The sequence below is a fragment of the Caloenas nicobarica genome, chromosome 7 (assembly GCF_036013445.1).
Source record: "Caloenas nicobarica isolate bCalNic1 chromosome 7, bCalNic1.hap1, whole genome shotgun sequence".
In the NCBI taxonomy this organism is placed as follows: Eukaryota; Metazoa; Chordata; class Aves; order Columbiformes; family Columbidae; genus Caloenas; species Caloenas nicobarica.
In genome coordinates, this window is record NC_088251.1 from 12,016,483 (window position 1) to 12,036,745 (window position 20,263).

At 40.6% G+C, this 20,263-nt stretch overlaps 1 protein-coding gene across 1 annotated transcript in view; it reads left to right on the forward strand.

The window, feature by feature from the left end:
* The window catches only part of SORCS1 (sortilin related VPS10 domain containing receptor 1), a 288,127-nt gene that overhangs the window by 238,625 nt on the left and 29,239 nt on the right, over window positions 1-20,263 (forward strand). Inside the window, exons 17-19 of the mRNA XM_065638462.1 lie at window positions 8,620-8,733; window positions 9,755-9,926; window positions 19,794-19,980. Coding sequence (XP_065494534.1) covers window positions 8,620-8,733; window positions 9,755-9,926; window positions 19,794-19,980 — 473 coding nt within the window. The remainder of the gene's footprint in view (window positions 1-8,619; window positions 8,734-9,754; window positions 9,927-19,793; window positions 19,981-20,263) is intronic.

Here is a 20,263-nt window from a genome sequence, read left to right on the forward strand (position 1 = left end):
CACGTGCTTTCTATCACACCAATGCAGAGCTCACTAGAGAGCATGTAGCCTTGCAGAGAGTAGATATTTATAAACATCTAAGTGGCTAAATAGGTTGCTTCTTGATAGTAGGTATGTCAAAAGAAAGAAAGGTGGAATAGATATCTGTAATCTGCTAAGGCTCCTACAAAAGTGATGCTGAACAGACCATTTTACAGGTGACATCTGAGCTCTAAGATAAAAGGTCCATTTAGCACATCTGACCTCATCAATGATCAGGGGTGGCTGTGAACGTAGTATGTATGTTTTACATTCAGTGTGCGGGGAAAAAAAAAACAACAAAACCAACCTTCATACATACACACACATGTGTAAAAGTAAATATTACAAAGTGAGCCTTTAGCTTCTGGAAATCAAGTATCTAGGGAATTCCTGGGTTACTTGTTATATCTGGACCCTCGTGTTTGATAGTACCTAACAGCCATTACCCTCATGATTTATGTCAATCTTCTTTTGAAGCCTTTTCTCCTCTGCTGTGTGATATAGGAAATAGAGTCCATTAGTGAATGCCATGATTAAAATGTTCAGCTTCTAGTTTCATTTCAAGATTCCTTTCATTAACAGCAATTTGCATAAAAAGGCAGGGAATCACATTATTGAAACTGTCACCTGTTTTCTCTAAGTCTGAGACAATCCTGAGTATCCTAAAAGAGAGAAATGGTGGCTCTTTGACAGTGCTGATAAACCCACTTTGTGCCTCACACAGCTAGATCTATGCCATGTTATTCATTAAATCCAGAAGCCGTAACATCTCATGAATATTTTGTTTCTTGCTATATGAGTTCACTCCAGGATGATGAAAATTTACAGCATTTCCCTTCTCACCCTTCCATAACTAGTAGATATATTGATTTTTCTATGTAAAATCACAGAAGGCTTTTCCATGTGTCAAAAAAAGGTAAATCCTCTTGCACCAAATAATAAAAATTATGAGCATACTTGGGCACAGATTATCTTAATGCGGTTTCCTGATGATTTCCCCATCTTCCAGTGAGTTCTTTGTTAGGGAGAAGATACCTCAGTTCTGTGTGTAGTTCATCACGTAGGTGCCCAAAGGTCCTGGATTTCAGCTGTTTGACGTATCTCTGGTAATGTAAAAAAGGTAGCAGCCAAAAAGGGGAAAAAAAAATCAATCCATATAGATTTTGACTTTCCTGTTGAGCATGCATTACAAAGCTGTGTCAGGCTCGTGCCCAGGCTCAAGAAAATAACTGCTGGGATTGACTCACGGCCAGCCTGTTAGTGGTTAAATCCCTTATGCTCATAAGGGACATGCACTCGCAAAACACTTCTGATAAAAATATGCTTTCCTTTCAGAACTACTCTCTCTATCTGAGAACGTATGTTTTTATTTCATTAAAATTGATTTTGTAGCTCGCTACTACAAAACTTCATTGCTAGGTGCAGAAGTAGCACAGTGGCACTTGCTGGGGAAAACATGTTTTTATTTCTTTTACATTCACTTTGAGTAAACGTTCTCCAAAAGGTCTGCTGGGTTGTGAGAGAATCTCTAAGAGAAAGCTCAGATGGCTGGGAATGCATGACAGACATCCGCAGGTCGCATGCACCAACAAGACCCCTCAAATTTGTTGGAAGAGGCAGAATTAGGACTTTAGTAAAGTCGTTTTGTTAAAAGTAGCCTAAGAGAAATAACCTTATAAATATTGCAGATCTCTGTGCTGAGCTGACTGATAAAAAGCCTTCCTGACCTAATAGGGCCTTCCTCCTTCTGATGGAATCAGCTCTGGTTTAGAGCAGACTGTCGTGATCCCCTGCAATTCTCTGAGCTCTTGTTATTCATATAGTCCTCAGATCTGAATTTTTACTTTATCCATTTCAGCTTCCTTCCCCATCACCTCTGAGGAATAAAGACTGAAATGTGCCTTTAAGCATCCATTTCAGAAATATTTACCAGCATTATTCATCACTTATTAGTCTACTTAATAAAGTCAGGAGCATAGTTTGACATAGATTTGGCAGAGAAGGACAGAAAAGCCATAGGGAACAGAAGACAGAGATTTATTAAGGAAGGAGAAAAGAGATGGCAAGAAAAAAAACCAGTTCTGCTGGCTCTACTGAATTCCTCAGCCTGGTTTTATTGTGCTAAGAAAGGTAAAGCTGCTGCTGCACTGTAGCATTCAGTGCCTGCCTTGTTGAACACTGCACTGGGCTTCACTGCCCATGCACCTGGCAGAAGGTGATCTGAAAAGTCATTTGGAGGAAAACGAGTGAATGAATTCTTGTTGACTTCTTGCTGTGGAAGGATGTCCTCTGTGGGGCCCTTCCTGCAAAAGGAAGAAGCATTTTCACCATCCTCATGAATGACATTTCAGCAGTGCTTTTGAATTCTCTATCTCCCTTTTTGCTGGGCAAGGCTCTTAGTTGAAGGAGACATGTGTCCCCCAGGCAGGGAGAAGCCCCTTAGCTGACTGCACTTGATTTTGCAATATTGAAACTGGGTGGCTTTTTATATTAACATCATTGGTTACAGGACCCAGACTTGTATACAGAATTAAAGACAACAATTATCTCTGCCCAAACCAGAGTAGGACTTTTTTTGCTGTTTGAACACTGAATTTGTATCGAGAAAATTTTATTATCCAAATTTGTCAGAGCTCGGAATAAAAGAAATGTATCTGTATGGTCAGAAAAAGTGAAAAAAACCAAACCTACACAAAAAGCATTATTGCTGTTAATCCCGAGAGTGTCTTTTTGTCAGTTCAGGGGAAAAAAATACCAGTTATACAAGGCATAAAGATTTTATAATATTTTTTTTCTCCTGGTAATATCATAGAACTCCAGGTTCATTTCAAATTTGTATTCAGCCCGTGGTAGTTCTTCCTCAGAGAAAAGGGCATAGTTGTTTATTGTTTTACACAGCAACAAAACTGAGTGACATTCGAGATGACTGTAGTTTCTCCAGCCTTGGGAACCTCAGCTCTTCTGACAGGGGGCATCTCTTCTCAGGGGCTAGAACCAAAACTAGCTGCGGACAGGGCTGGAGCTGCTGGTGGTGGTTCTGGGTGCAGGGGCTCAGGCTCACAGCCAGAGGGCAACAGCGCTTCAGGAATAGGAGGAGTGGAACTCGGCAAAACCCTGGGCACATCTGTCCTAGCAACGGCCTAGAAACGAGATTCTCCTTCTTCATTTAATTGATTTGGGTAAATGGATGACACCGTTACTTGTGTGTTATTAAAGCATTAATTTACCCGGTTTCTTTACACTGTGTTCCCGCCGTTTGAGCATTATTACGGCAATATCTCTTTGGTAGAGTCGCCTACTAGACACAGATGGAAATCTTTGGTGGTGTTTATCCTTCAGCTACCTGTCTCCCAGGTGCTTTAATAGAAACTTTGACTTAAGTGTTGTACTGTCAGTTCTCCCTCTGAGAACCCACTGTCATTAATACTGAGGGCTTCTCCTGTCAGTATTCTCCTATCTCACACCTTCCTGGGAAGTACGTGCATGTTGATGCTGGTGCTAGTGACTTTGCAATTAAGAATCAGGCCTATTTATTTCACTGATGATATCAGCAAGGATCTGGCTAGCTCTTCTCAATTTTTTTTTTTTGTTGTCTGGCGCTTAAATTACAGACCTGCCTGCCAGGTTTAGTTCTTATTCTAAAACATCAGAGTCCTGTGTCATGAGAAACTGTCCTGACAAGCTACAGGAAGGCAAAAGGCAGATATTGAATGTGGTTGGGCTCTGTTGGCTTCACGTGTTACCCACCTATTAGTTCAGACGATCATGAAAGTGCTAATTCTGAAGTACACATACATTTGCACCCTTGGGTTAACTAACTTCGTTTTATCGTTGAGATAGGCTTTGTTAGCTAATGAACAGTAATTTTAAACGAATTTTTAGTTCATTTTGAATGCTTGTAGAAAAGGCAGATTCACTGTGCAAAGTCTACAGTGCATCTCTACATCTTCAGAGACCTAGATATCTACTGGGCATGGATTTACTGCAAAGATTCTGGGGATTTTAGATTCCTTCTTAACACAAGCTGATACAGCTTGTACTCCAAGTACTGTGGTGCAATTATAATCATGTGGCTTTACAGATCCGTAACACAAACTGCAGCTGAATCCATCCTTCTCTGAGATAAATCCCGTGTCAGATCCCATAGTACTGGGAAGGAAGCACCTCTCCCCTGTACTTATACCATGCTTCAGTATTTAGACAGTGATATTAAGTGGGAAAAAAAAAAGGTGGTAAGATATTACCATGGCTGTGGCCACAGTTAATTGTTTCCACAAAGGCTTTTGAAAACTGTAGAACAAAGGTGACTGTAATCACAGATACCTCGGTTCCACCCCATTTAATGTTTGAAAAGTTTGCAAAGCACAGCATACAAAACCACAAGTAACACTTTCAGTTTCTGGCATAGCTGACCTTCAGGTGAAGCTGTTAGCATCAAGGAAATCCTGAGGTTACATGTTAAGTCATGTCTTGATTTTTAGAAGGCATGAGTATGGCAATCACTCATATGATACTCACATGGCAGTGGGATTTTAATAATTTTGTGCAGATTTACAGTTCTTCCAAGACAGTATGTTTGTCCTGTCTGTATTCAAACTATAAAATTTCTTAAGGGATTTATTTTCCTTTTATTACCTGTGCTGCAAATAATCTTAGACAGAGGAATTCACTGTGAACTTTGAGTGGGGATACAGAACTTATGGAATGAATTTGTATCTGTCTCTAGTTGCAGAGAAAGAGTTGCAATCCTACTTGACTAAGACAAACGGGATTCCAGTTTAAACCAGTAAAGGTGGTTAGGGTAAAACCATCGTCAGTGAGAGTTAGATGATAAGCTGCTTCATACTGATAGAACAATCCCTGCTGGTAAATGCTCCACTCTTTTTTTATAGGTACATTATCTATTTCACCCAAGTTCTTTTCAGGCAGGCACAAAATATCATCAATATATGCAAATTCTAATTCCCAGTTACCAGGCAATGACTCGGCTAGCTGATTGCAGTCTGAAGCTGATGCCTTCCCTGTCTCCAGATTTTGCTATACTGGCTCGTGCTATGGCAATCCAACTGATGCTAATGCTTGTTGATTGCTGCAAAGCCTGTTGTGCCAAATTGTAGGCAGCAATTCGTTGTCGGCATCAGTGTTCTGCGTGCACCAGCCTGTAGCCAAGGAATTCATTAGATTTCAAGACTGCGGAGGTGAATGGGCGGCTGATGCATCTGTAGAGAGATGTGGAACAGCAATTCATGTCATTTACTGGGATGATATTTCTGTAGGGCCTTAATGAGCCAGACGATTTGCTAGCCCGAAAATGGCACTGTGAAACTTCTGTGCTTAGAACTATTCCTGCTGAGGAAAATCCTATCATTTCACTCCCCTGACTTTGAGAAATACAATCCAAGTATAGTCAAACCTAATTAAGTCAACCTTGGCTTGTCTGCATGTGCAGGTACTAATACAAACCAAAATTATGGCATGAGTCTAGATGCATGTATAGTAAGAAATCCCAGACTGGTACTACTGTATCAAACTGGACTGCAAGTACTGGTCCTGTCTGAGGCAGATTTCACTGTATTATTTTGTTTTGTTTTCACCTAACTAATTACAGAATATTGTGTGTGTACGGTGTTACAGCTTTTTAATGAGTGATAGGAACACAGTGCTGCGGAGTGTTGACAAAGGAATTACAAAATTAAAGGAGTCCCACTTGTATGTAAATATTTGTTTTCTCTAAGCAAATCAGAATGGTATTATTTTTCATTATAAAGTGTATTCTGCAGCTATAGTGTTCTTATTCCAACAAGGATGATTAGAGAAGCACATGGCAGTGGGACAATAGGCTGGCTGATGCTTCCAAAGCAATTAAGCAACATCCAGTCACTACATCTGAGTAAACAGATTGATGAAAATTCAATCAAAAAACTGAGGAAAAAGACTATTTAGGTCATCTACTTCATTGCTGCTTCCTATAGTATATTCTCAATTACTTGTTGCAGAGATTCCAAGCACCACAGCTGCCAAAATGTTCGTTTGGAATGGTCATGCAGTCTAATGGATGTTTAGGAGTTTTCCCAAGTGATATTCAGCTTTAATTTTCTTTTGCTTAATGTCATCTTTTTAATTTCTCCTTCTCTAGATTATGTCAAAACATTTTTCTTCCTGATTCAGAGGGAAAAATTGCAGGCAGAAGTAAAAAAAGCAACAAAATTCTTCTTAATGCCCTGCTTTTGATAACAAGTATAAGAAATTTAACAAAACAAATTGGAAAATATTCTCTCTTTTTTTTGTCTCATATAGTAGATCAGTATCAGTCTGCTTGAAATTGTTCAATAGTGATTCATCACATGTTTGTTTTAAGGCATCGTGCTTGGGTCCAGAAAGAAAAAGACATTTGGAAAAAAGTCTTCATAATGTTAAACTTTCTTCTTGTTGTTAATATTATTCTACAAACATCACTGATCGCACTGCTGCCCCTTAGGAGCTGCTGAATCCAGTAGCCTCATAGAGCTGAGGCTGCTGCAGCTCCATGTCCCCTGACCCAGGAGTAGCAAGGCTCAGTGTCTGTCCCTGCTGTGGCACATGTGTGCATCTACGTGCAGTACACACACACATACGTACACTGCTGGTGACTCAGATTAGCACAAACAGAAAATGCAACACTCACACAAATGCCGGTTGCCTCATGCTGTTTCTCCCTCTGGTTGATCAACATGAAATCCCATTTGTGGAAGATACATGCACTGTAAACGTACAATATTGATCCCACCAGAAGCTGGCTTTGGACACCTGCATCTGTCCAGTATCTGTCCCCTGGATGCCTTGTCTCCCCAGTTGCTGACAACCGGACATCACCAGTTGCCTTGTGCATAGACATACGCACATGTAACAGGTCTCCTCACGAGCAGGTCCAGACCTATATGTGTTCACACCAGTAGCCATTCCTCCAGACCTCTTGGTCTCTCCAGTAACCAATTAACAGAATTAGTATCTAGCCCAGACTTATGACCACATCAGCACCTAGCTCCCAATCTCTTCTCCTAGTCACTGACTTGTCTACCTTGGTGTTCACCACACAGTATGCACACACTCGAGTCACTCCAGTTGCTGACAATATGGGCACATGGACCCCTGTGACTGAGCCCAGGTACTGACACTTAAGCCACCACACACACACAACAGATAGCCACTCACCCAGGAAAACACAAATGGAGATGCCAGATTCTCACCCCTGGCATAATGAGCCCCGTATCCTCATGTGAAGTAGCTCTACCCAGGGATCTGCAAAGGGATCTGGGGTGATCCACTGCCATTGACAATCTGGTAGGTCTCACTCTGGTCATGGGCTAGATAGCTTTCCTGTGACAGCCCCGGGAGAAGCTGGGGAGGAGGCTCCACTGGCTCTGACCAGGTTATTGAGGTTCTTCTGCTGCCTGTTTTTCCTCTCTGCTTCTTTACATAAACAGAGATGAGCCTTTAATCACGTAATCTAATGTTGCCCTAATCCTCTTTTTTTAGAACATCAGACTACTTGATACCAAGACATTAAAGATAGGCAGAAAAGTGCTTTGCAAATAAGTGCCTTTTTAAGATAAAGGATCACGTTGCAACTGGAATATTAGAATGGAGATGGTGGACTCTGGATCGCAGTTCTCAGAAATGACATCCCTTTAACTTCTGTGTTATGGCTATGGAGAAAGCTAGTAAAAGGAAAAAATTATTTTCCAACCAACCAGTCCTCATTACTCAAGGACTGGAGAGTAAATCCACATGTGAATGGAATACTGATTAAATGGGTACTTTTGTTTGTTTATTTGTTCCACAATAACAATTCTTGTAGAGTTTCTGTTTACCTGGAATAAAAAACAGTTTGAACTGTTGTTTGTTTTTAGTGGAACCAAATAAAATTTAGTGGTAACTAAACCCATATTGAGAAAAAAAAAGATTACAGTTTGACTGTTTTTAGTGGAACCAAATAAAATTTAGTGGTAACTAAACCCATATTGAGAAAAAAAAAATTACAGTTTGACTCATTGTTTCTAACACATGATTTTTGGTAGCATTTCCTCTTCCAAACCAAAACAGAATTGAAGATCACAGCCTTCTTTTCCATTATCAAATATGCTGTTAATGCCTTCAGCCAAGAGCTCTCTCAGGGCTGTAAATTTTCCTTCACAGCTCATGTGATATAGTTTCCAAATACAATTAACTGTTTAGCACTTTAGTTTTCTAAGATGTGACTGAGACAGCAGTGATTGAGCTTAGCTTATATCTCTAGCTTTTATGATTATATATTTATGTCTGGTGTTGAACCTGAGAAGCACTGTTAGACTGCAGAGAGAGAACAGATAATGCAATAGCTCACGAACTACCTGGTCTCACTCTGCTTGTTTATACTGTATGCAAGGTAACTCTACTCCCCAAAAAAGCTAAAGTAGGATAAAGAATCTGACATTAAATCAATTAAAAAACCAGAAATCCTAGTAAACAGATTGAGGAAAATCAAAACTTGTATCAAAAGAAGAGAGTATGAGCTAATACCTGTATTTGGTTTTTTGTTTGTTTGTTTTTATGTCACTGTTTCTTTTAATCCTAAAACAGCGATTATGGATATGAACGTCACAGCAATGGGCAGTGTTTACCAGCTTTCTGGTATAACCCATCTTCCTTGTCAAAAGACTGTAGCCTTGGACAGAGTTATCTCAACAGCACTGGGTAAGTGGCACACCAGACTTTTTCCAGCTAGACCACCCATATGGACTTTAACCCAATGAAAACTACAGATTGCATTTACTGTAAGCGTCTCAAAGTTGGCTGAAGCCCTTGGGACCTCTTCTTCATTGAGTTTGTTATTGTGTGCAGTCTGGCCCTCCACATTTCCACCATGTATAGTCCAGACCTTTCCCTGAAAAAGGATGCCTTAAAGAAACTTTGGGCAGAAACTCTAAGTCAAAGCCCAAGTCATTAAAGTCTCTGAAAATACTCCTGTTAAAATCATGTGGAATCATGTGGGGCAGAAAGGGTGAAAAACAAGTCAGAAGAAAGAAATTAAACTGATATATATGTGAACAGAAGCAATAGATGGGCAGCTAGCCCAGATGCTGATTATTCTTTTGGCCTCTTTGAAGTCAGTGGAAAATGTAGTTTAAGTAAAGATACTGACCTCAAACTTCATTTCTGATGCAAGCAATTAAAGAAAACAAATGAATCCAAGTTGTCTTTTGGCATTTTATAGGCTTAAAGACAGGCAGATTTTTTTTTTTTCTTCAGTTGTCTCATTTATGTAGCTCTGGAGGGTTGCATCTGTAGAGAGAGTTGCCTCACAGCTGTTGAGGGGTGGATAGCATGTGAGAAAAGTTGTTTAACTATGCCTAACAGTGTAATAATTGAATATAATTCCATACTATGTATATATATCATTTATTTACAACTTTATAGTTATTTAACATGTAACATAGATCATCATATAAATTAATGTTTTATGCAGTTTATTAATATGTGGAATGTAGATGTGCTATGCAGGAAAATATTGCATGCCATTAACACCACTATTAATTACTCGTATGTTAGGCATATGATGAAAGCTTGGCTGAGTCAAATGCGAAAATATATCTGGGAATACATTTTCTTTCAATCTCCCGAATCTAAAGAAACCTCAGAAATCTTCCCCTCTTTCCAGTTAACACTGTTGTGCTCCCTGTCTGCATCTTGCACAGATTTCTCTTTCACTTTGCAGATACCGGAAAGTTGTTTCTAATAACTGCACGGATGGTGTGAGGGAGCGGTACACAGCAAAACCCCAGCAATGTCCCGGCAAAGCCCCCCAGGGCCTTCGCATAGTCACATCTGATGGCAAACTGACAGCCGAGCAGGGACACAACGTCACTTTCCTGGTGCAGCTGGAAGAGGTAGGCTCTATTTCTATGTTGCATCCCAGGCCCCATGGGTGTGTTTGAGCCTGATTTATGTCAGATGAAGTTTGCAAAGTGGTGAAGAAGTGAACCAAGAAAGTGTGGGATAAAGTCAGTCAGCTCCATGCTGGAGCTGGGGTGGAGTTTGCTATAAAATGTAATGACGATATATGGAGTTGGTGGGACTGGAAGAGTATTGTGGTGCATACAGCACTAGCTGGGAAAAGTTGATAAAAACTGGGAACTGACTTGGTCTGGGAATTTCACAGTAGAACTGAAGAGTGCAGCTTTGAATCCTGATCCCCACCCTGAAGTGTGCTTTTGATTTCTTGCTTCATTTGAAACTGAATTTCCACTTTCACTTGCCGCTGCCTTTCAACCAAACATGGCTAAAAGTAGCTGTGAAGATCTGTCCCCATCGCACAAGTTGGTACCAATTGTTTAGGCATTTGTGGATGAGATCTCCAGATAAGAGCAGCATTAAGCCTAAAATTGATTGCAAATGTGAAGCTGATTCAGACTCTGATCAGAACCTGTGTTTTTGTTACATCTGTAACTAACTTGGTATTTCGCTATTTTGCTCCCTTCATTTCAGAAAAAAAATACTTTGAATCTTTTTGTCTGTTCTTAATTTTCAGTACTTATTTATCTATGTTTAATTGTAGGGTCCCAAATAATAAAATTCACAAAGTATGTGTTTTCTCTCTTTCCCTGATCCAGTTTGATTTCTTTACACTTCTACCATTTTTTCCTGTGTAGCTGCCAATAAATCCTAAAACAGCTATGCCGTTACACTGGGGCACAATGGACATCCCTTTATAGTTTAGAGCATTCATGGAAATTACTTCTGATCCTCTCCATAATAAATGTCATCTGTAGTGAGGAAAGAGAAATGAGGATGACCTTTGGAGCTGAGTTTTGTCTGGGGGTGTGTTGGGCTTTTTACATCTCTATTATTGATGGTTTCCTCAGCAAACAGGTCTCTTGATTTGTAAAGGCAATAACATATAATAAATCATATCTAACCTGAAGCAGTTGTTTGACCTGAATGTTCATTTTCTCCTAAATGTGGTCACTTTATTTCAGTAGTGACAGGCATACAGCGTTGCTACTGTAGATGCTGTCATAACAGTATAAACATAGAATTTCATCTGGATAAGTTATTGATTTCTGTGTTTGAAGATCAAGAATAAAAAGTCCAAAACAAGATACGAAGTCTTCAGGCTTAAGGGGGGAAAAAAAAAAAAAAAAAAAAAGGTGTTGTTACATACCCCCAAAAAAGTGTTCATTGTATCACCTTTCTCTTCTCAGCAAAGTTTTTAAATGGATCGAGAAAAGGAATTGGGCAATCTGAGAAGTCAGGCACGAAACTACCAAAGAATTATGCCAATAGTCCGAGGAAGAGACAATCATCCACAGCGTGGGGAAACTCAGGACAAATGTCCTGCTCTTCCTTCTGTGTGCGTTTCAGTTTACGTATCCTATAAGAATACCCCTAGCACTCTGTCATTTGGGGATCTGCTGTGAATTGTTCTGTCTTTGCTATTGATTCTGATCTTTTTGATAGCCCTGCTTCAGTGTTCAGCAGAGTCAGGAAGCAACACCACCTCCATTAGGAGATGGTGTCTTTCTCATGCTGTGTAACAGGGAGTATGTGAAGTATGTTTGGGTGAGTGAGTCGGCTTCTGAGGAGATCTAAAAGGGGCTCTTCTTTCAGTATATCTGGTAAGGAAGAGGTTAGGGACTGCTCTGAGGGCTGAAACAGTATTGTTCAACCTCCAGCCTTTCTAATTACTGTTCCTGCTAGATGAATCTTGACCACCTGCCCCAAGATTTGTCAATGTAAAGAGTTTACAAAGCAACCAACCAAACTTCTGGGTGAATTGGACCTAATCTGACAATGACTTCAGGCTGATATTGCAGCAAAAGAAATATTCAACAAAGAAGAAAATGTGTTCTGTTCAACCATTGTCCTCTGGAATGGTGGTCAATATTTTTAAGTGCTTCACCCTGGTGGGAACTCTTTAGTTTGTGTCACACTAAAAAAAACAGTGGCCTTTGCTTGTATTGTGGTCCCCTTGCATCTTCAACGTCTCCTGTACGCCTCTCAGACAGGGGTTCCATACACTGCAGCCTCTCAGTTCTCTTTGTTCATGCTTATATTCTACTTGACCTGCAGGAAAAAAAAATTAAAAAAGGAGAGAGAGAAGCTGGTGAGCCAAGGTGCAAGAGTTTGTTTGAGATTTGTACTCCTAGTATCTTTCTAGGGCTTTCTGCTTCACCTGAGGTCCTACCTGGGTCTGGAAAGAAGAACGAACTGCAGAGGCTGGCTCACTGCAGGCCCTGAAAAGTGACTGCATCTCTGTAGTGAAGGCATCTGCTAAGAAGGGAGGGAGAAGCAAATGGTGGCAGTAAAAAAACTGGTTTTCACTCAGGTATGGGAATCAAGGGCAGGAACCACAGCACAAGGGTTTCTTGTAGAGCCTCCTTGTGCCTGTGGTGATGCTGAGGGCCAGGACTGTGTCATTCCAACAATGACACAAGGTCAGTAAAAGATGTCTGAAGAGAAAAACAAGGACGAGGCATTCAGAAGCGTTCCTCTATTGAAAAAGACACAGAAAGAAAATAATCACTGAAGTCAGTGCAAGCAAAGAGGGGGCAGGTACCAAAATCAGCAGTGTGCAGAGCATTGTTGATTTCTGAGAGCTGGGACTCTGGCTCAGTTTCTCTAACTCTGGGTCACAATAAATTTTCTTGTGAGGCATATCTATCTGGCAGCATGTAAATATAATTAGAAGCAATAACAACCAACAACTCAAATGATTGGAATGCATTCCAAAATGGTCTAACTTTCCTGTCACCTTTTAGGATTTCTGTATGACTTCTTAAAAACTGTTTGCAAAGTTACCTTGTACTTAATATTTTTGGATAGGTTTGTCCAGGTTAGTTCTCCTATTAATCTCAGTACAATCATAATTATATTCTTAGTAGGTGACAATAGCCAAGAAACATCAATATTTCCTTATATAATTAGCACATGTCCCATTTTACAAAGCATTATAGAAGTGGTTAATAAGCAGAGCACCATACTTATGCTGGTGATTTTGCTCTTAAATTTCCATTAAGCAAAGCAGAATGACAACAGCATCTCTGTCACTAAATAGCAGCGCAGGAGAAAACTAGTTATGCTTAAAACCAAATGCTCCCAGTGCCTCAAAATGCTGCCAGTTTAAAGGTTATTGCTTTGGCCTGGCCTGGGTTGTATGTACAGGGACCCATGGCTGGTACCTCTCTCACTGCAGCATTCACAACAGAGTTGTTTCTCAACCTAAACAACCCAAATCCTCACTTTCTTTTTGTACAGCAACAAAAGAAACCTAAGACCAAAAATTATAGAGCCATTTTTGCTACTGAAGTTGTTGAACCCAATGTCCCTGACGTATTTTGCTGCTCTGTTGTAGAAAATAGAGGAATTTTATTAAGTGGATGTTGTTTCTGAGTGCCTTCCTCATCACATGGTTGTGGGGGTCTCTCACCTGTCAGAAACCCAATTGTTATTTGTGTGTTTGAGTTATTTGTACGAACATCAGACGCTTGTGCTTGCTGTACTGCTTCGGCAGAAACACTGAAAGCTGCAGCCTCCAGAACAACACTATTCAACACAATGGCTTTCAAACTTGTTTCATCTGATTGCTCATACATCTTTGCTGGGGAATTGGATGGTAAAGACATTCAGGGCAGAAAGGTTCAGGGCTTTGGCTGTTTCATTACAGATAATTCACAGAGAAACTGCCTCCTCTAATTTATTTTTTATCTTGATAAAATGACAGCCGAAAGTCTTTGACATTCCAGGGCTGCCTCAGTTCTCACTTGACAAAGTCACTCCACTGGGAGTAGATTTTGGCTTGCTTTTGCCTACTTGCTGCCTCTGTATGATGTCTGGATTAGACTAATGTGTGGGGAAAGCTCATTTGTTTCTACAGTTCAGGCCATGGGCTAGAATTCAGGCAATCTGAACTCATTCCTGAACCACACTCTGACCTCCTTCTGCATGGCCTTGAGTAAGAAACTTAACCTTTCTTCTTTTTTATTGCCTCATTTGAAAATAGAGCTTTACTTTCTCCCTCATGCATCCCATGCCTTTCATTTATGTGTTGAATGTTCAGAAGGCCAGAGGACTCTCTCTTACCATGCGAATATACAAATGGAATTGAATTTCCTAAAGACCACTATGGTTTTCTCTAATGACAGTGTTAATAAATAGCTGTGCAAGGTACATTGTGTCTCAGGTACATTTAATGAGCTTGGGGACCCTGCTTGGGGGACATTACTATTAGCATTTCCCACCTCAGCACTGTTGTTTGGTGCAATTCGGAATTCAGCTCAGCTGAAGTCTCTGGAGATGAGCTTAGCATTAGGATTGTTTTGATTGTCGATGTACCCAAATTAAAGATGCAAAGCTAGTAGTACTTAAAAGCATAGTCTCTATTTTTTGTGGTATCCTATTGTGTTCCCTCTTTGATATCACAAGTTAGTTAGTAATAATTACAGAAGTATGAAACCTTCATCCTAACTTTCAACGTACATGCTGAATCATGGCTGTTTATCTTACTAATACCACCACATTCCTGTTAACACACAGATGAAAGATCAGTACATCCCCTCCCCCGTACCACTGTCATCTGAATTATAATTGCATTTTCTGTGTCACTGATGATGAAAAGCTGGTTGGGAGAAATCAGAGCCTTTCATGCATTTTTAAATCCACTGCTGAAATTCCACAAAAATGTATGAAAGTTGACCTCGCCTTCTTGATGACACACAGCACTACAGTCTTCTAATGCACCCCCAGTTCAATTATTCTGCATAATCCTGAGACACTGTAGTTATTGATTCCTGTGGAGCACAGAAGATCTGCTCCTGTAGGAAAAGCTCATGAGTCAAGCTGGTACAAGTGGCAGGTGGAATTAATAGTTTTATTAGTACAGTTAACTGTTTTGGTCTAGAGAAAGAAGCACATGTGAAAAGTGTCAAGCTATTTGCTCTGATAAGGGACACATATCTTTTTAGTTTCTGATTTTAAAAAGTTAAGAACATCCCTCTGAAAGCAGGAATTTACACAGGAAAGCATGTTTTTCAGTACGCGATCAAGTTGGACTTAAATGTTGAAAATTAAGCATATGCTTCAAACAGACCTAGAAGAAAGGTGTCCCAAATGTAGAGATACTCTGTTGCAACAGAGATATCCTTGGTGGATATTTTCTGATAGTGATAGGAAAATACCAGAGGGAAAAAGGTTAATCTAAAGAAAGCACAAAACATTAATCCGTTAAGACAATCCAACAGCAGCAGGATCTGTCTCTTGCAAAGGATAATTAAATCCATATCAACATGTGTAAGGAAGGTGCACAAGTCAGTGTATAATTGAAGACTTAAAAATCAGATCTGAATCATGGGAACCAAAATTAAGAACCTTGAACTGCATTTCATTGTTTTAATACTTCTGTTTAGATACAAATGCTGGAAGTCAATAAGGAAAATTCAGTATTATAGCCTTTGGGCAAGATTCGGATGGAGTGTTTGAGAGAGAATCCTGCTATGTGGGCCTCACATCTCACACCACAATTCTGAGAGCTGCATAAAGTAATCAGAATGTAAAAACATTGCTGCAAACTGTATGGGCTGTTTCTTGATAGATCCCGGGGCAGGAAGCTTCATAGAGTTTTCTGGAAGCATCCAGATCTTGTCTACGCTGTAAACTTTTATTCTTCTGGTAAGGTGCAGCAAAAATGTGCATTTGGCTTGGGAAGCCAGGGAGAGGAAGGAGGGAAGGGAATCTTTTATATATGCTTCAAAACCTCCTGGACATTTAATTAGAAAATCCCTTAGAAAATAGGAAATTTCTGATTTATACTTTAGTAAAAAAATGTTGTATAGGTAAAGGGCATAATATGGGGGCTTGGGAAATTTGTTTTTAATTCCCAGGGCTTATTTTCAGGGTAAAAGAAGTACTTATGTGCTTAAAGTTCAGCATATGCTTAAGTCTTTGGCTGGACTAAAGGCTTTATTAAGATTGTGGTGTACTTCAGGTCATATCTAAGATTGTGCATACTGTATGTTCCTAATAGAAGGTAAAAAAAAAATCCATCAAAAATACTTCCATTTTTTTCAGCTATTGTAGCTGGTTGGTGATTAGCTTAGGGTGATTGAAATACTGAGCTGAATGCAGAGCTATCACCACAAGCAGCCACCTGGGCAAATTTTGCCCTTGATGCCCAAGAGCACTAGCATTAAAGACCTCTAACAATGAAGGCCAGAGAGGCTGCCCAGAGACAGCTGGGTGCTGACTGCATCCAAGTGCTTTGCTGTGGCTGCACAAGTGATGCAGGGAGTTTTGTGTCTGCCTAATTGAGCTAAAAGCTTCAGAAAAACCCTATCATGTGGTATTTGGCTTGTCAAAATGATAAGTAGCAGTTGGAAAAAAGCAAAAGGAGAGGGTTTTGCAAGATGTATGTATATACATCAAATTGTTGCAAAACAAAACTTCTCTTGGTAAAACAGCCACTTGCACGTGGCTCTGGAGGGCTGCCTGAGGCAGAGACAGCTGGGGTTGATGTAGATCAAGTGTGAGCTGTATGGGAAGTTTTGATTTTGGCTCACCTGCTTACTCTGCCTGTCTTATTCTGCCTGCGCTCTTACCTGGCACAGATGAAATATTAAAATAAGTCAAAAAACAGGCTCTCTGTTTTTCTTTTTTCTCCTGCTTCCTGAGCTAAAATTTTAAATGTCAGCTTTTCAAAATGTGGCATTTTCAGAGAAGTGTTATAGCCTGGGTCTTACTGAATGGAAAATGTATTTCCAGTTCAAAGGGTTTTGAAACAAAACAGAAAAGGCCAAGACAAATGAAAAAGACTGGAGGAACAGCAGCTGAAGCTCTTCTCTAACAAGATTTTCAGATGTCTCTGTCAGCATCTTTTCTCCCTAGGGAATCTAGAAGAAAAATTGAAATCTAAATCTTACATGCCTTAGAAGTTGCTCCCTTGCCTGGCAACACCTGTAGACACTGTGGGTTTTGTGGCTCTGGACAAAATGAAGAGAAAAAACACTCATTAGAGTACAAATTTTGACACTTGCAGAAACAGGGCTGCTCTAAAATGCTGTCACCCTTTGCATCTTCCAATGCTACCTCAAATATGCAGAGGAATATACCCGAACCTAAAATAGGCTTCAGCTGCTTGACCTCGAATATACTCAGAGATGATAAAGCCAGCAGTGTCACTATGGTGATGCAGTTTGACCGAACTGCACATCTTCTTTCATCTAACTCAGCCCAACAAAGGACATAACTCCATACCTAAGATCATCTCCTGTGTTCCTAGTGGCTCTTCATGAGGACTGGTTTGAGCTTCTCTGCAAAACAGGTAGGAGCCCTTGCCTCAGTGATTTGTGTCTCAAAGAAGAATGTAAGCAGGTGCTTAAACTTCTAGTAAAGCATCCAATGGAGAATTTGCCATGAACTTTGCTGAATGGAGGCCTTAGTACTTTGCATTGCTCAGGCACCTTTCTGAGGTTTGAGAATGTGTCGCTAAAAACTCCAGATGTTACCAAGTTAATTACTAAGAGAAACTTAGTTAAGAACTACCCAGGGGCAACCTGAAGCTGCATTAATGTGCAAGATCACCATGTTTCATTCTAATGGTTGGACTTCTTAGTAATGTCTCAGCAGCTCAGGGTTCCTTTGCCATCACTGGTGCTCTCAAGAGGAGAAAAGGGAGTTGCCGTCTTTATCTTCAAGACACCAGGAAGGAAATAGCATGAGATATTTGCAGGAATTCCCAGGCATGTGCCTCTGTCAAGGGATATCTTCCCCTCCAACACCTTCAGTCTCGGATCCTCAGAACAGAGCAACACCATTATTTTTGTTTCATCCATTTGGAAGCAACTGAGCTTCCAGCAGGGTATGAGGGCAGTGTGATGACTACAACTTCAGCCTGTAAAAACAGAGCATCTGGGAAAATGTGTCTCTCTTGCCATCCCCAGGTATAGCTCTGCTCCTCCCGCCCTCCATTCAGGCAAAATTCCACTATTTCTGTCTTCTCAACAAGTTACAAAAAGACTGAGACAACACAAGGAATATAAAGCTTATGTTGTAATTCCCTCCTATACTTATACACACGCTTATTTCCCTTTCTGATGTGGAAACCTGCCTGATGCCAACTGTTTACATGGGTACCTTTCATTCCAGTCGGGTATCCAGAGGACTGTTTCTCAAGGGAAAGAAAAACAAAACCAAACCAAACCAAACAAACGTGCCAAAAAGGAAAAGGAAACCAAAGTAAATTAAATGTCCTTTCAGCCAATTTTATGAACTGCCCTCAGCTATTAATTTACCAGCATTATTCCAGACAGCGTGAGCTGCTCCATGGCAACAGCCAGCAAGCATGAACATACCCAGCATAGCATCCTGCAGAGCCGCTGAAGGGAACTTTCAAAAGGAGCAAGAATACTTAAAATTAACACAAGGTACTGCCTCTTACCTGAAAGGGAGAGGATCTATAGCAGCCACAGTTGTTATATAGGTCAGTGTAGTCTATGTAGCTATTTGACTGTCAGAAACTGCCATTACCATAGGCATATAGCTGCCTCGTGATATGAGAAATCTTGCAGGTGTTTCTAGTATGTGAGGCGTAGGTTATAGTGATTTTTTGTATATGAGTGTGACTCACTTCTCTGTCTTTTAAACAGGCTTGCAACAAAAAAATTGCTCTTCGTTGTAAAGCAGAATAAGGGAAAGGTTTCGCTCCCCTCTTTTGGGTTTTAAAAGCCTTTTAGGACTGAGTGACTCTGACGTTGCATTTGACAAAGCTGCGTACACCAGGTTGAAATTCAGTTTCAGAAGTGCAAGATTAAAACCTGTCTGAAGATTGTTCCACATTAGCAGAACCCTGTTCTGGTTTGGAGAGAACAGATCCCTGATATCCTTGGGTTTTGTTTTCTGGTGGTGGTTTTGTTTATGTTTTTGTCTCCCAACTGTGATTTTTATTTATTTTTTGTAATTTGTTGTAACAATTATGGAGTGTGCTAGACTAGCAGTCCAGGAGACCAATGTCATGAAGTGACGGTCAGAGTTATACCACAAACCCACTCCAATGGGATTATCTCTAGGCAGGAGGAGAAGAGTTTAATCAGCTCTGTCAGTTCATTAGCCCTTCGCTTCTGAGGCAGGCACAAAGGGTCCCACTTGGTGTCAGTAGTGCTGGTAGCTGTTCCAAAATAAACACAAATCCAGCCCATTTTAAATCAGGCCACTGAGCAAGTCATAAACTGCTGTAAGCTGTCATTATCATGTGAGGCTGAAGCGGTTCTTTTGACGCCCCACCACTTTGATATGGTTGACCCTTCCCCAAGGACTTCTCAGTTTTCTCTTTCTACTTTTTATGGTTTTAAATACAAAAGCTGGCAATGTGAGTTGTTCCAAAGACTCCTGATGCAATCTGAATAGCTACCCATGTCCTGGGGACTTGCTGGGGTGAGCACCATTCCCCACTCTTCACTAAAAGGAAACCCAGGGGAACGTGCCAGTATAGTTTCCAGACGATCCCTCATTTCCATGGTGATTAGCAAAGCAGGGCTACAACACACGCCTTGGAGGACACCTCCTTCACAGTGCAGCTGAGTCAGCCCCAGGAGGGGGGTCACTCTCTGCTGAGTGCTGAACAAGTTGATGAAGTGACCACCTTTGCTCTGGCAACATCAGACCTTGTGACTATCCCCCAGTTGTGGTCTAGGTCACTCCACTGATCCAGTCTTTCTCAAAAAAACAGGAGAGTCTATTCTGATCCTTTCTCTTTTCTATTCCCACAGGGAGACCTTCAGAGATCCCTCATTCAGGTGGATTTTGGAGACGGCATTGCTGTGTCATATGCCAATCTCAGCTCAACAGAAGATGGGATCAAGCATATTTACCAGAACGTGGGCATATTCCGAGTGACTGTGCTGGTGGAAAACAGTCTGGGATCTGACAACGCTGTCCTCTACCTACATGTAACATGTATGTATGTTCATACTCATTGTTAGCTCCTGTTATTCCTAAAAAAAAAAATTACTTGTCCTTAGAGATGACATTTGAGGCTTTGCAGCTGGGAGCAGAGTGATAGGGTACTGTGGGTGTTTGCCTGCCCTCCAGCAAAGGAGTCCAGACTGAGAGCAGCAACAAGCAACAGTGATGTTTTCTTTTATACCATGTTCACCCTCTAATTTTGCATAGTCTAATTTGGGACACCTCAAAGAAGTGTCCAGCCCTTTCTGAGATGCACCTTCATTAGTATGTTTAC